The sequence below is a fragment of the Buceros rhinoceros genome, unplaced genomic scaffold, assembly GCF_000710305.1.
Source record: "Buceros rhinoceros silvestris isolate BGI_N320 unplaced genomic scaffold, ASM71030v1 scaffold6941, whole genome shotgun sequence".
NCBI lineage: Eukaryota > Metazoa > Chordata > Aves > Bucerotiformes > Bucerotidae > Buceros > Buceros rhinoceros.
The window spans coordinates 21,633-37,373 of record NW_010392445.1 but is presented as its reverse complement, the minus strand read 5'-3'; the positions used below and the strand labels follow the sequence as shown (position 1 = coordinate 37,373).

Genomic DNA, 15,741 nt, shown 5'->3' with positions numbered 1-15,741 from the left:
AGGAATAAAATGATACCACTACATGACCCCTGTGTAGAGGTTATATAGCTTGCACAAGCAGGGTATGAGAAAATGATTCAACAAGAAGGAAATATCAAAGCCCAAATAAAATCTGAATTCTCCCAGCCAGGAGACAGTAGTGTGTTAACGTTCACTGATTTTGTTGTACATTCAGTTCAAACATATGCAAGAAAGGGGGAAGAAAAACGAGTGCTTCTATTAATTTTTTTTTCCTCCCTAGAAGTATTTGTCTATTAAAATAAAACTGCACAACATAAAAATCAAGTTCTACCTAGGGAGTACACAACACATCGGGCAGTGTTTAAAGTCTCTTACGATGCCAGGACATAACCTTCTCCAGGATTGGGTATGCTTACTTGGAACGTGGGCGTTTCCGGCTATTTCCAGGACTATTGCTAATGCGGTAAGCTGTTGGAACGCTTCTTTCATCTCTTCTCCTTTCTGGTGTGTGAGCTCTTCTCCTAGGTGACCTTGATCGCGACCTGAGCAGGAAAAAAACACCCAGAAGTTTGCTTTTTGTTACTTATTTCATTACTCTTATTTCAGTGGAATTGTGCTATCACCAAAAGCAAATATAACACCTTCCGAATGCCTGTTTTACACCAACATGGGGTATTTAGTCTCCAAGACTTGTCAGCTGCATACAAATTTCTTACCCATCCAAGACATATAGAATGTTGTTATCCACTGCTTTTCACTCCCAACGGGAGTTTTGTGGCCATAGAGTTTATTAATATTGGTATGCAGGAGTCCCACTTGGCTTGACCTTGACTTCTCAAACCAGTGGTATGTGTTCAGAACTGCTGCATCACAGAGATAAATGCAAGTTTTTGTTTTCCTTGTTCCAACATTGACAAGTCCAGGAAATTTTGTCCCTGATGTTACAGATTAATCCTAGCACAGCCAATATTTCCACCTGGGCAGGTGACCAACAACCCATGATTGGTGTTGTTTGGTACTAGCACTTCAACTTGAGGAATTTTTCCTAGAAAAGTGAGAGAAAGAGATCAAGAGGGAAAACAATAAGCATGCCCAGAGGAAAGCTTAAGAGCTTAACTCTTTTTTCTCTACGATTTGGAATTAAGTGGATGTGCAAGTGAAACCTGAGTATTTCTTAATAACAAAATAAGTGGAATGAGAAAAGTCCTGAGAGATGGAGGGGAGGGGGGGAAGATGGTGAAGGGGGCAATTCAAGGGCCCAGCTTGGAAAAAAGAAAGAAAAAAACCAAACCCCAAATCCGTTCCAAATTCCTGATAGTTAGTTTTGTTCTCACTAAAATATATAGTTCTAATAATATTACTTCTATTTGCTTAATTTTTTTCAAGTTTTCTTTCTTTTTGACTATAGGTATGTCATTCCACGTATCCAAACATTCATGTCCTTGGAAACACAACTTGTAGTGACTAAAGGACAAGTCATTTTGAAATCACACATCTTCTCCAGACTCATACCATATGTATAATATATATATAGACACACACTCCTGAGCCATTTCTCTTACACCTACATCAAAAGAGATCAACTGAATATAAAAAAAAAAAGAAGTAATCACAATGGCAGTTAAGAGTTCAAATTAACTGCTTTGTCATTTAGCAATCTGATCTTTACCAGGCCATTCAGAAGGATTAAAAAAGGAAAAAAGACCAATAGATTATAAAGTTTGGGGTCAGTCAGACACCTTGCCATTTTACCAGGATTCCCCTCAAAAGAGCTCCAGCTGTCAAATCTTTTCGTTGCCGAAGTTGCCTGATAATTTCCCCGCTCTGCTGCTGCTGCCATTGATGAGCTGCTCAGACTCGGCTCCAGGCTCAGTGTCCCTGTGGATGCTGTGAGTCTGCGATACGGAGGCACACACTTCACATTCAGAATAAAATGTCCTAGTTTTGGTATTAACTAGAATCCTAAAAAGGCTCAGTCCCTTAACCAAAAGCTGAACCTTAGTGAAACATGCCTACATGGACCAGCCTAAAAAAAGTCCAAACAATCAGAAAGAAAAAGGCATTAGCGTCATTTTTAGGAAGTGACGTTTGTGGTTCTACAACATTCTTCCAATCACCAACTGTTAAGAACTTTGGCCATTAGCTTCAAACAATTAAAACCAGTTTGACAGTTTTACTGCAATACATCAATTCTTCCTTTCATAAGGCTGTCACTCCAAAAGGCACTCTAGTCCTTTCAAGTCAGTATCACTCGAGTTCAATAGGGTCCCAAAGTTCAAAGGGTTAAGAAGCTTGGCATGTCTTATTTCAAAATAGGAATTAAAACCACGTGGATAGACACTACCTCAGCAGCAAGAAAATCAGTGCAGAAGGAGAAAAAAAACCCCACAACCAAACAAGTTTTTTTTTTTTTTAGAAAGAGCAGCTACTTCCAAGTCTCTTAAATTTCTAAGATCGAGGCAAAAACGCTCGCACAAACCCACACGCAGGTGTACTCTATCCAAACTTACTGAAAAGCAACCTGGTAATAAAGTGTGCACTACTAATTACAGTTTCTAACTCATTACCTGGATAAATTATGTGACTTAGTACTACTCTATTAGTTTAAAGAAAAATGATCACTATCAAAGAGGTGTTTATACTCTCCTCCTCTAGTTCAAAAAGAACATCCAAATTTCATCTATCCAAATCACTCAATTGTTCAGCCTCCCCTCCTCTCCCATAACACACCCCCCCACACACACTCTCACACATGCAACTACATCCTTAGCTTCTGTTACGTACTACAAACTCCTAGTGACAGAACACAGAGATTCTGACGAACGCTGTCATCGCTCGCACGTCCTGCCAGCCTTCTCAGCTAGAACAGACACCCAGCACTGCGCTTCTTTACAGAGCTCCCCTGCCAGGGACATTTCACACCAGACTTTGTAACGGGCCTTTGAAGTCAGTTAGAAAAAAAGACACCGATGAAGCATTTACTAGAGGAGAATAAGTACCAAAGGCTGTTTGTTTTTCATCTTTGACATTAGGTACTTATCCGGAGTAACTAATTATCTCTTCTTTGGGACTAATGGCTCCAAAGCAATCCACGCTTCAACACCTTACAGCGCTTCTGGACACGGCTTACTGTTTCCATGACTTTTGTTTAGTCTGTCATGTTGGTCTAGAATGAAAACTGTACGATACCAAGAGCTTTATGGGACTACTTTTGGTACAGAAATTTTGTTCCAGAAGATACAGAGAATTTATACAGAGAATGGCTATTAGCACACTACGTGTCCCAATTAAGCCAGTGTATCTGGGTACCTTATGTAGCTACAATTTTTCACACCTGTTTCTGTAAAACAGGTTTGGTTGTGCTACCCAGAAAAATGAATGTCCAAAATATGCCTTGAATCAACTTCATGTTATTTGAACACAATTCTTCAACTTCAATATTGCTGAGGATTCATTAGAAAATACAAAAAAATGCAACAGTTCAAAAATTTTATCTTACCACTAAAGATTATTTCTAAATGAAGCAGAGCCTCTAGACCTCTGACAATGCAAAAAAATGCTAAACAAGTGATATAAAATGGTATTCAGAGAAGCATATTGCAAAGTTCATCTGTACAATTTCTAAGCATTACATGCACTCTGGAAAGAAAATATTAAGATACACAAACCAAAAACGAACAGCTTGACAAGTATATTGAACATTCCTTGAATAAAGAGCAAAGTAACTCTAACTCACTAACTTCACTTCCACATCTCATTCTCCCCACAGTAAGTTATATGATGAAGGTGATTTTTAATCTTGGTTTTTGAAATTACTTATACCATTAAATAGTAACCTCTCAAAGTGCTTTTAAACAGAAGCTCAACTAATTAAATATAATATCTTAAATAACTTCAAATGCGAAATACTTATTTTCAATCTGCAGATACTTCAAAACTAATAAGCTAGTCTCTAAGAAAGTTATGAAAGTTTGTTTATTAAGAAAGAGATCTTGCTTGCTATTCTGAATTATTTGATTAACAGGATTTGGAGCAGTATTTGCTATAGAATGGCAAAATTTCAGCTGTTTTCAGTCCATTCTTGAGGTAAAATAAAGCAACAATAATGTTAGAATATACATTTTGAACAGAATAAAATAATGCAACAAAATCTCAAACATACAACATTAGACTGAGACACTCGAAAAAAGCAGTTGTGCAAAAGAGGGATGTTCTTGTATAATTTACCATCACTGTCCACACAATAAAGACCATATCTACGGGCCATCCACCAAATACAGAGTGAACACATTAACCTCTACAGAGTTTACACTTCATCGCAGGAAGGTGTGACTCTTCACAAAACCGAGCAGCAGTAAGCTGCAACATCCAATGTTTTGGGAATCTAGGAAAGAAATGTTGTTCTAGGTGAAGCACTGAGAAAACTGTAGAGCAGAGATGTGAAGCGTGCCACGTTTTGAACGAGACAAGACAATGCGTGGAAATCTGAATCAACACTAAATATATGAATACATTTTAAAAAGCAGGCAAGCTGCCTAGTCATCTAGCTAGGCAACTTGCCTTTTTTTGGCAATTAGTAAGACAAGGCATTATTTTTGCCTAAACATCTGAGAGACAAAACACATCAGTATCTGACTGGGTTACGACTCAGCCTCCCACTCTCGATTACTCTACAAATTTTCTGGTTTCTGCAGCAAAAGCTTTAATTTCAGAAATACAGTGAGTACGCTAAGGCATAGCAAACACCTTCCATAAAGCAAACCTTCAATCATTACCATTTCCTGTATCATGTGAGACCACAAGGGCCTTAATTAGAAAGAAAAGGCTAGAAAAGACTAAAAGAAATAAGACTATTCAATATTCTCCACACTCTAATTCCTGATACAGAAGTTTCCTACAGTGGAGCGTTCAAAGCTGTATTAACTACCTTTACCACTGAAACACTATGGAAAACTTTCTAGTCTCTCTGTTACCAGTTTAAATCCTTTACTTATTGTCCAAACCCCAAGGACTGAAGATGTTCTATTCCCTCCGGTTTTGGCGTAATCCTTCTGTCTCCCTGCACAGTCATTCCAAATCTCTTTATTTTTTTTTTTTAATTCTGAAAATTTTTGATGATTTCCTCTAAACTTCCTCCAGCTGGTCTAATTCCTTCTAAAGAATGCACAAAACTGGACACAGGGCTCTAGCTGAGGCCAAACTGAATATAATCTTCCAGATGAGGAGACACTCGACGCATCACGCTTGTCTTTACTGACTATAGGCATCCTGACCACCTGCTGTCAAAAGCAGTCAAACAAGCAGCACGTTAGACTGATCGTTTCAGCCCGTTATGTCCGTTTAATTCCTTGCATCTCTGAATAGTAGAGATGTCTTCAGCAAAGTATTGTATTTATCCTTAAAAATCAAGTCGAAAGTAAAAGGTTGTAATGTGTTAACACTCACTCATATTAGCGTACTTTGTTAAACAAACAAAAAAATGCATGGGATGAGAATTTTGTCACAACACAGTAAAGAGCCAGAAGCTGTTTTTCAGGAAGCAGCATACGCTCTTCTGCGGCATGATCCAGAGAATGCAACCTCACCAACAAGCCCTTCCTACTGACCACAGTAACTGCTTTGTGACAGGGCATTCAGATATGACAAAATCCACAGATGGTAAACTTCAAAAGTGCCTACACCCAAATTCTTAGATGTAATTAACACTACTGCTGTAATAAACATTTATCATCTTACAGTGGATAATTAATACAGAGAATTATTCTCATTAATGATTAAATAGAGTTACCTGCACTGGGGCTGGATTCGTCTACAATCTCCCTTCCTCATCAACTCTGTTTTCACCCTTCTTGTATTCCTGTCATACCTCTCCTGCCATTCATCCATCATAGTTTTTCACATGCTACCCAAATGCTTTCTTTCCTTCTAAGCTTTGCTATTCAACCACCCAGTTCTCTACCTCTATTTCTTCCCTTAATATTGTCTGGTTACTTTAATCCACCAACAGCCACAGGCTTATTAGCAAGTTTTCTGCCTGCTGTAACTGCATTCCTATGTATTATCACCCCGTATTTCACAGACCAGAGTGAAAAAGCATTTACTGGTACAAATTTTGCACTACGTAATTAGAAATTAGCAATTTGTTACTTCATTAAAACTATTTTCAAAGACCTTCCACATTTGATAATATTTCTTAACTGTCTTCGGGGTGACTACACCCTTTGTAATGAGTACAGAGATGCTTACATACTGCAAGAGGTGCAAAACTGTTTTAAGCGTTAGCCCACAGAGAACTCTAATGAATACGTTTGGTTTCCAAACCCACCTTGAATGCCTGACAGTTCTATAGGCAGTGGGAAGTGAGTGCTTTGCTTTTGAATGTGATCTAGATCTGGACTTGGATGACGAATGATACTTGAATGGTGATCGAGATCTTGTCCGAGATCTCTTCTTGTGTTTTTTCCTTTTCTTTTCTCTTTCTTCATCCCTAGGAGGATCTCTGCTTTTGCTTGAAGGCCTTTCTGCTTGTTTAACTTCTAAGGTGGGTAATGTTCTGACTGCAGTCACAGGACATGGTATACTATTGACACTCTGAAATCAAAGGTAAACAAAGAACAGCGTTCAATTGTCAATGTTGCATGAAAACATTTGAGAAAGTTCTGTAAGTGTGGGTGCCACACACAAGCGCATTCTGGCAAAGAAGCTTAAGATACCCTACTTGACATACAATACAGGTTTATTGCACAAATGCTGGGTAAGGAGTACCACAGCAAGGAAACTAATAACTAACAATCACCTTACATTTTTTGACTCATGAAAGTGTGTGAGAAATACATCACCTTGAGAAAGCAAGTGTTAAATCAATAATCTACTTCCCACGAATGCTTTAATACCTCACAGAGCTGCATCAGAATTATGTAAAGTGTGCATAAGTAAGGCTGACATCTTCGAAAACAACCATCGAGCAGATTTAATGGAGGCCTGTACAGCTCCCCAAAGATACACATGCAAGTTGGGATATGCATGCTAAGACTGTCAGCTTAACTAGGACATAGTTCTGAAGTTTTCATCTTGAGTTTTTAGAAGAAATGCGTTCTAAAAAAATGAGCACTATCAGATACCTTTTCATCTATTTATTCCTTTTATTTAAAAAAAGGATAAACCTGCAAATACAACCAGGAACTACTGGCACTCAAAGCTGAGTTTCAGTGTCACCTTCACCCCTGAACTGCGCTGTTTAGACCACGACCTCAAGGAAAGCAGCAAAATTAATTAGTGCCAATACGAACTATTTCTGTGCTTTATGAAACAATGTTCTGGATGCAAAGGGTTGGAAAGATCACAAAAATTATTAATCTCAAAGACAGAACAGCTGCAGGCACAAACCATGCTCAGTGAGAAATTCTGACTGCAGTTAGTTAAGCAACACATACCATACTCGAAGTTTTCAAATTATCAGCTTGTACCTGAGAGAATTCTGCTCAATACCTTGTTGGAACAATTCAAGTCAGGCACTATAGATATGATCCTCATTTTAAAGCCTGTCATTCCCCTGCTGCCATTTCAAGGCAACTGGAGAAATCAGTTTCCCTCTGTCATAATTTCTGCTCTACCTGGTCTGACACTTTCACCGTTTGATACAAGCATATTTACCGTGACCGGAATAGAAAGTAATACACTAAAACCTGAGATAACCAAATTACAAAAGGTGATTTTTTCCATTCTACCCTCCTCCTGTGGTGAATATGTCGAGGCAATAATTGACCATATTTGAATAATCAGAAATCCAGCTTTGCTTCACATTACAGAGCCACATTTCTGAGCTTTAACTGATAACTGCTATCACTATATTTACAAAAACATCAATAAAGTGATACTAAATAGTTTCCTTCAAAGATTATAAACATTTTATAGCAAGATCATTTGAGAGGCTGGTTTCCAGAGGCCCATTTCCAATTTTGCTACACAATCCACATGTAATTGCAGACACCTCAGCTCCAAATTTTCAAGTTTCCTTAGAGCCCACCGCAGCTGCTTTCTGCTCCTTGACTATGTTATCCATCTCTTCACATTATCTTAGTTTTTGCTTTGAACACTATTGAATATGTAGAAGACCAGTTTGCCTCGAAATAGACACCTCTAATAGCTTGAAATGAAATAGCTGTAGGCAAAGTAGAGTTAAGAGGAAAAAACAGGGAAGAAAAATCCAATGGTTTTCAGTGCCTGAAACACAAAAGGCAGTTAATAAATGAACGACATCTACTTTTAGCTCACAGGCAGAGATTCTCTCAGCAATCAGAACGCTTAGCACCCCTATGCACCCACCAAAAGCACTGGATGCCGAAACCAGGGGGCTCGCCTTGTCTTTCATGATGCTTACACTGAGGAGCAACAGCACTGCCCAGGTATCTCTGAGAGCGGCACAGCTGCTGGTGATTCAGACACCACAGCTTCAGGGTGCTAATAAATCACCTCTGGAAAGCCATGCAGAGGTAACTTTAGCTACCCCCAGGTGAACATGTAGGTACTGGAGTGCGAGACAACAGCTAACACACAGGGAGAGGTCACCTGCCTGCCCAAACCTCTGCAAGGCACCGCTGTGACCAGGCACTCTGGTGATAGCTGTCATGTTGGGAACTTGCAATGGTAAAACCAACTGAACAAATGTGTTGCCTCTCTCAGTGGCAACTCTGGTTGCCTTCTAGAAAAAAAATCACCAGCAAAAGGACCTGATTCTCTATCAGAGCAGAACACAGAGCTCAGAGAAAGAACGTCAGCAACTTGCCAGGGCACAGAGAAATTTTCTAGGTGGATAAAAAAATGCTGCTGTATAAAAATATGTGGAAAAAAATAAACTGTCTTAGCGTCTGGCAAATAGAAGAAGGTGTCAGTGGTTTGTGTTTTTACTCTGTAGACCAGCAGAACACAGCTTTGGAAAGCATGACAACACACTGGTTACCTGATGGATTTTATTATGCATCTCAAGAGATGAGAGATGAAAATATTTTGAGAGCTCTTCACACTGCAAACATTCAGAGAGCATTCACTGAATCTCACTTCTTCGTCCATTTTGGGTAACAGCACATTTTTTTGGCCCTTACTAAATGCTACAGTGTCAGACAATTCTACTGGCAGAGCTGTTCTTCAGCATTTTATTTGCACGGCTGAAGCAAATTTGACTAAAAAAGTGCTTCCCACAGTAAACGCTTGGTATAAAAAAAAACCCAAACATTTCAGAGTATCTTTTTGGAAAACAAATATGATTCAACAAGTTGCTTAGCAGAAATGGGTTAGGAAAGAGCTCTGTGTCAGGAAGATTTATAGCTATATGAGAACAGAAACAAGCACTTGTTCCTCACAAGACATTTGCATATTTGCAGTATTTGTAAGATCAGAACATACATTAGTTACTCTGGGGTTACCCCATTTAATCAATACACAAAGCCAACACTGGAAGTGAAGCAAAAGGTGCAACAGAACAAAACACTAACACAGCTCCTGGAACAAACAAAAGCAACTGGTAAAGAACTTTGACAATATTTTTACTAACACTTACACAACTGGCTAATATTACTTCTGCTCTGAACAGCTGAATTTTGCAGTATTTTGAATCCTATGTTAGATTAAAATTGGGAAGAGTGAATAATGTCAGAACTGTGAAGAGTCAGTCAACAAGTTTAATTCATCATAATCTGAAAATATTCCAGATTTTTTTCTACCCCCCTCCCATGCTAAACACAGGACACCTATATTCTGGTGGGAAAATTAAAAAGACATGAATGGCCCTGAAATATTCTGAACCATTTTTTCTTCAAATACTTATTAGATGGTTTTCATTAGACAATAACATTTTGCTCACAAATTAAGAAAATATGCAAACATAAAATTATGTTATGCGTTATCATTCCAAAGAGGCACGTGGTAATACCTACAGCCCATTGCTAAATAAGTAAGATCAACTACAGTAGAAAGTGTGAAACACAAACACGATCTACAGTTGCTGAAAACCCTGGTACGTTTAGCAAACCTGTAGAGCATCTTATTTTCAAGCATGGCACTCTTCTCCTTCACTCACAAACAGGCAAAAAAAAAATGTTAAATACAGGGCAACAGCAAGAACAAGCTACCTAAAGAAACACATGGTAAAACAGGGAAGGTGAAAGAGCCAAAAGAAGTTTTGCTTTGTGCTACAGAATCTCTATATTCAGAGGCACGGTGACAGATGATGTTGGGGCGAGCCATTAAAACACAGTTCCTTTCAAATCCTGTGCTTGTCTGTTTTTGTGGCACTGACTGTGGATTTCTCTCCTTGTCGAAGTTGCGTGCTACTGTTTAGACAGGTAACACTTTGGGTACAACCAATGGCCTTTCACAAGCATATCAAAGCACTATTACCCCTAAAGCACTTCTAAGGTGGGGTAAAGTATATGGATTATTTTGCTAATCCATCATTAGAAACCCATCAGACATGCTATTAGTTAAATCATGCCCTGTAGACAAAAACTGGACTGGACTGCACTTGCAGAACACCTGCCACTACATCAAGTAACTGCTTTGAAGAAGTTAGACACACTGTGCCTTGTCCAGCCCATCACCAGTACTGGCCCATTCTCCTATTTTTGTCAGGTATTACCAGCACCAGTAGATTCTGGGAGACACTTGATCAATTAAATTCCTTTAACGGTCACTTACAACCAGTTCCTCTGACAACAAATGCAGGTCTGCAGGCCCTTCTTCGACAGGGACAGCAGGAAGGGGACTTCACCTACACAAATGATATTTACCAAAACTTTTTTCTGGAAACAATGATTTCAGCTTAGATTTTCCCTCTGCAAGACTTCAACCTGCTACCATTAGCAAGCCCTGTTAACAAAAACATTACGCAAGTATTTACCAGCAAGACCCTGAACCATGCCAACTTTCTTCTGGGAGGCTTGGCTGCAGACAGATGAAGAACTACAGCTCCTTAAAGAGATTCTTTTATCTTTTTCAACCTTTTGCTCCAGATGCACCTAACAACACCACTGCTCAGATGGACGGCTGGCTTTCCAGGCTTACCTTGGATAACTCCTACCTACTCACTGTTAGTGATGCACCAGCTGAAGAGAATCCTTGCTCTGCAGAAACAGGGCAGGATCTAAGCAAGAGAAAGGAGACTCTGTCTCCCTTGGTCAGAAGATAGGGTTTGGTGATGTACAATGAGTACAGCAAAACTGAGGGCCAGCTACAGATTTTCAGTCCTAGTACTCCAGCAGAGGTCTCACCAGAGTGGAGCAGAGCAGCAGGACCACCTCCCTCAACCTGCTGTTCATCCTTCTCTTCATGCAGCCCAGGTGACGGCTGGCTTTCTGGGCTGCGAGTGCACATTACAGAATCACAGAATCATTTTGGTTGGAAGAGACCAACCAAAGAGGTTGGAAGATCATCAAGCCCAACTGTTAACCCAGCACTGCCAGGTCATCATTAAGCCATGTCCCTCAGCACCACGTCTACATGTCTTTCAAACACCTCCAGGGATGGGGAGTCCACCACTGCACTGGGCAGCCTGTTCCAGGGCTTCACAACCCTTTCTGTAAAGAAAGTTTTCCTAATACCTAGTCTAAACCTGCCCTGGTAAAACTTGAGGCCATTTCCTCTTGTTCTATTGCTTGTTGCTGGGGAGAACAGACTGACCCCCACCTTGCTACAACCTCCTTTCAGGGAGTTATCGAGAGCAAGAAGGTCTCCCCTGAGCCTCCTTTTCTCCAGGCTAAACACCCCCAGTTCCCTCAGCCCCTGCTCATAGGACTTGTGCTCTAGACCCTTCACCAGCTTTGTCGCCCTTCTTAGGACACACTCTAGACGCACCAGTTGGTATGAGCCTCTTGTTATGAAAGTGTCGATGTGAATGTTTTCCAAGTACAGGTTCGAGGAAATATTATGCATAACTGTACTGCTGTAATGTATGCAAGAACAGTGAGGAGCCACTGGTGAAAAGCTGTGCTGCTTCATTGCTCAAGCTCATTTTCCAGCCTTTTGTTTCTCTTGCTTGATTTCACTTTAAGGAAAAACAGGAACCCATACAAAATATATAAATCAGCTATGGAAAAAGCAGTTCTGAATATTTTTAAGATTCAGCTGAAGCCAAAAACGGCTTAAAAGCTGTTACATTCTGTGGTATCGACTGTCCTTTACACGCCGTTAGTAGAATCAATTTTGTTCAAAGATGTAACATATACTCAATCCCAGCATTTCTTTCAAGAAATACAAGGTATGAGGAAAATCTGACAAAGGTCAAAAAAACTTTGCTTGTTTAATGCATTTCCAAACAGTGTGATAAGCAGGTTTTCAACAGAAATGCACACTGTGTAAACATGTAAATAGCATTACTCGGTTTTATACAGATATTAGGCAGGGGCAATCTTACAGGGATTCTGCATCTCCCATGGACACTCTCAGCAACTCTTCTTGCTTTATTATATGTATCAGCCGTTACTCCATTTTTTGAGACACATTTTAAGCTATGAAAATGATTCCACTGCATTAATTCTATGACCACTGAGTATCAATCTTTGTTTCCTGGACTCCTCATTGGATTCTCCTTCCCCCGAAACGGGTGATGAAACAGGTTCAGTGACATTTTTTTGTGGACTTAAATACTTAATTTTTTTCCTTGTTTTCTGAAATGTTCCCTATTAGTTCCAATGACCAAACTACAATTTTTTGTATTGCAGCCACTGTAGCTTCTTGTTACTTACAATGCTTACAGTGTTTTGAAATGCATTTTTTGGTTTCTGAAACATGACTGAAAAGCTTTAAAAACCCCTGTGCTACCTATTTATTTATAAACTAATTTAGACATTGTGATGCAGCTTACTGCATTCTCAGTGTATATACAGAGGTTAACAAATCCCCAATATGATTTCACTTATCTTTTTTCATAAAATTTCTTGGATTAAATGGGCTGTTACAAATAGGCAAACAGGGAAGTAGAGCAAAAGGCACATAATGCATTGGATCGAATGTAGATGGAAGCTTTTTCAAATATGGCAAATGGAAAGACAAGAGCTTGAAAAATATTCACATTTCAAAATGAACTTTTATAGGTAAAAATCTGTATTTATCTATATATAAACATATACCTCTGTATAAACATGTATAAGCATGTCAATAAGCAAACCACATTTAGGAGGAATATCCCTTCCAAAGACATTCCAGCATTTTAGATTGTGCATTAACACAGAAGGAGCATTCCCAGCACAAGAGTCAACTTCATCTCAAAAAGCAAGGTCACATCAGGAACATTTAAATATGTATTTGAAATTCTAAATAAACCCTTTCATAAAGAAAGCATCTCCAAACCATTTCTAATGGTAAGAATCAGTGAAACTGGTTACTTTCAAATTCTTAAATACACTGGATTTTTTTCTGAGAGAAAGGGATCCCTTCTGGGAAACTGTATATATGTAGGAGAAGCAAAAAGGCGTTTTTAGCAACCCACTTACTGAGACTTGGGACTAGGGTGCAGTTCTTGTTGAAATGTTCACTTGCTTTTTAGTAAGTTCAGCTTAGAACTTCCCTACGTTCAGATGCGAGTGAGGACACTTATCTGCTCTTCTGAGAGTCAGCTGTTACTGAAGAGTTACTGGTTATTTCAGGCAATCTCTTAAAGAAAAATATCAAAAGAACCCTGGCTTAGAAATACCTATGTCCTTGACAAACCCCCTTGAGAAGGAGAGCAGAACTGCAAGTCTGGGGAGTTCTGCAATGTAGTTGTCTCTTTGCATTCACTCTTCAGTATATAACTGGAGAAGAGCACTTTACACTTGTGCCAGTCAGAAAATTTGTTAGCAGCAGCAGTAAGAATCCCAAACAGGGATTCTTTAAGGCTGTGACCACACTCAGTTCATGCATCTGCTACTCTGTGCTGATGTGGATCACCCAAACGGCAGGTATGTCTCTCTCAATTGTCTGTTCTCTTGAAAGCATTTTGAGGTGTAATTTATGATTTATTTAGAAAAATCAAGAACTGGGCAATAAATTGCTTGTTAGGTACTGGAATTCTTTCCGTGGGAAACGAAATGATGGCAAGCCATGTCACTCATTCTTGTAACTGCTCTGTCACAATCAGTATCTGGGATTTTCTATCAGTACACAGAGACAAAGTTTTGCTAGATTGGTGCAACAGACAGTGACTTACTGGCTTTCGTGGAAGCAATATAATTCCAAAGCCAGGAAACTGAGGTGGTTCTTCCTCACGGTATTTGTATTTGCAGTGTGCATAGAAGGTCTGCCTGCAGCACGTGCAGATGAACATAGGAATTTCAATCTGCCTTGTGAAGGAGCCTGCAACCATACCCAGCAGCAAAAATTTCTGACCCTATTTAAGTTAAGTTTCAGGAAACAACATAAGCCTACACCAAATCCCATTCCTACTTTTTCCCCACAGCTGCTTACAGCTACTGCAGTGAAGACTCAAGTCTAAGGTGATTTTGCTGAAAATGGATTTTCACAGTTTTTGTACCATTAAGAAAAGTGATTGTCTGGACTTGTTGGAGGTGTCCGTACAGGTGCTGGAAACAGACTCCCCCGTCTCCCAGCAAGCATGCATCAGATCCCACTGGACTGGGATGAGCTTATGATAAAATGATGCTTAGGCTGAATAAAAACTAGTGATACTCCTGAAAGTAAAATTATCATTTCTTAAGCTAGGACAAGCACTATACTGGCAGAAAGAGAGAGCGGCTCAGTGAAAAAGTTGGAAAAGAAAAAAGAAAGATCAGAAACCAAGTAAGAAAATAGCCTGTTCTCCTCTGCGGATGAAGTTAAGCCATTAGGAACTATAATGGGAAATATACAATGTAAATGGGAAAGTGACTCTTCCATAGAGAACACAGCTCTGTTGCCAAAACCTGCAGATGGAGAGAAAAGCTTCAGGACAGAGCTACGATGCATGAACGAATCAATACTTGAAGGATTTTCCAATATAATAAATTCAAATCCCTCATTTAAAATTATAGTTATTTTACTGAAATCAGAAAGGGTTTATGTTAAACACATTATTTCTCATCTATTTTAAACAGCATTTTCTGTTTATTATCAGGAAAAAAGCAAATGGGTGACTTTGATCAACACGAGTTTTTAGAGTTTGGCTTTACATTTCATTACTGAAGTTTCATTACTCCAAGTCTTTTGGCCCAAGATTCCTCTTCCACCTTGCCTAGCCAAAAATGCTAAGTCTTATAAAACTGATCTCCAGAGGCTCTACCAAAGAAGTTATTTCTATTGTAACTGCTCATCAACAGGCTGACTAGTAATAGTTCTCTTTGCTACCAGTATAGAGCCTAGTTTCTTCCCACCTATGTATTTTCAGTCTTGGTTAAGGATGTCCCAGCTAGAAACCTTTAATGACATAGATAAGTTCACTACCTATTCATTTCCGTTTCATGTCAGTTAAATTACAAAAATCAAACAAAAAACCAAGCGGCAGGTGCAAACTAAGTTTTAAGATAAGCTCAGTTGCCTAGGAATCATTTCTGAACTTGAAGATGTCTACTGACATCAAAATACACATTAATCAAGTAAACATCACAACAGATAACCAAATACTCTTGAAGGGAAGCATTCTAATTCATTAACTGCTAATATAGAGTTAAGCTTGTAAGTGCATTTGCCTTTCCGTAACTGGCTAACTGACCTCTGAATTACACATCATATTCCTCTATCAGTTCTTTAGTGACAGATGCGAGACATATATAACATAACTGAGAAAAATTACAACTCAAATTTCTCCCCATTTAG

General features: G+C 39.1%; 1 protein-coding gene across 1 annotated transcript in view; it reads right to left on the bottom strand.

Annotated features, from left to right (window-relative positions):
• Window positions 1–15,741, bottom strand: part of SFSWAP (splicing factor, suppressor of white-apricot family) — a 44,179-nt gene that overhangs the window by 6,813 nt on the left and 21,625 nt on the right. Inside the window, exons 14-15 of the mRNA XM_010144476.1 lie at window positions 6,287–6,552; window positions 378–503 (exon numbers count right to left, since the gene is read on the bottom strand). Of these exons, the coding sequence (XP_010142778.1) occupies window positions 378–503; window positions 6,287–6,552 (392 nt within the window). The remainder of the gene's footprint in view (window positions 1–377; window positions 504–6,286; window positions 6,553–15,741) is intronic.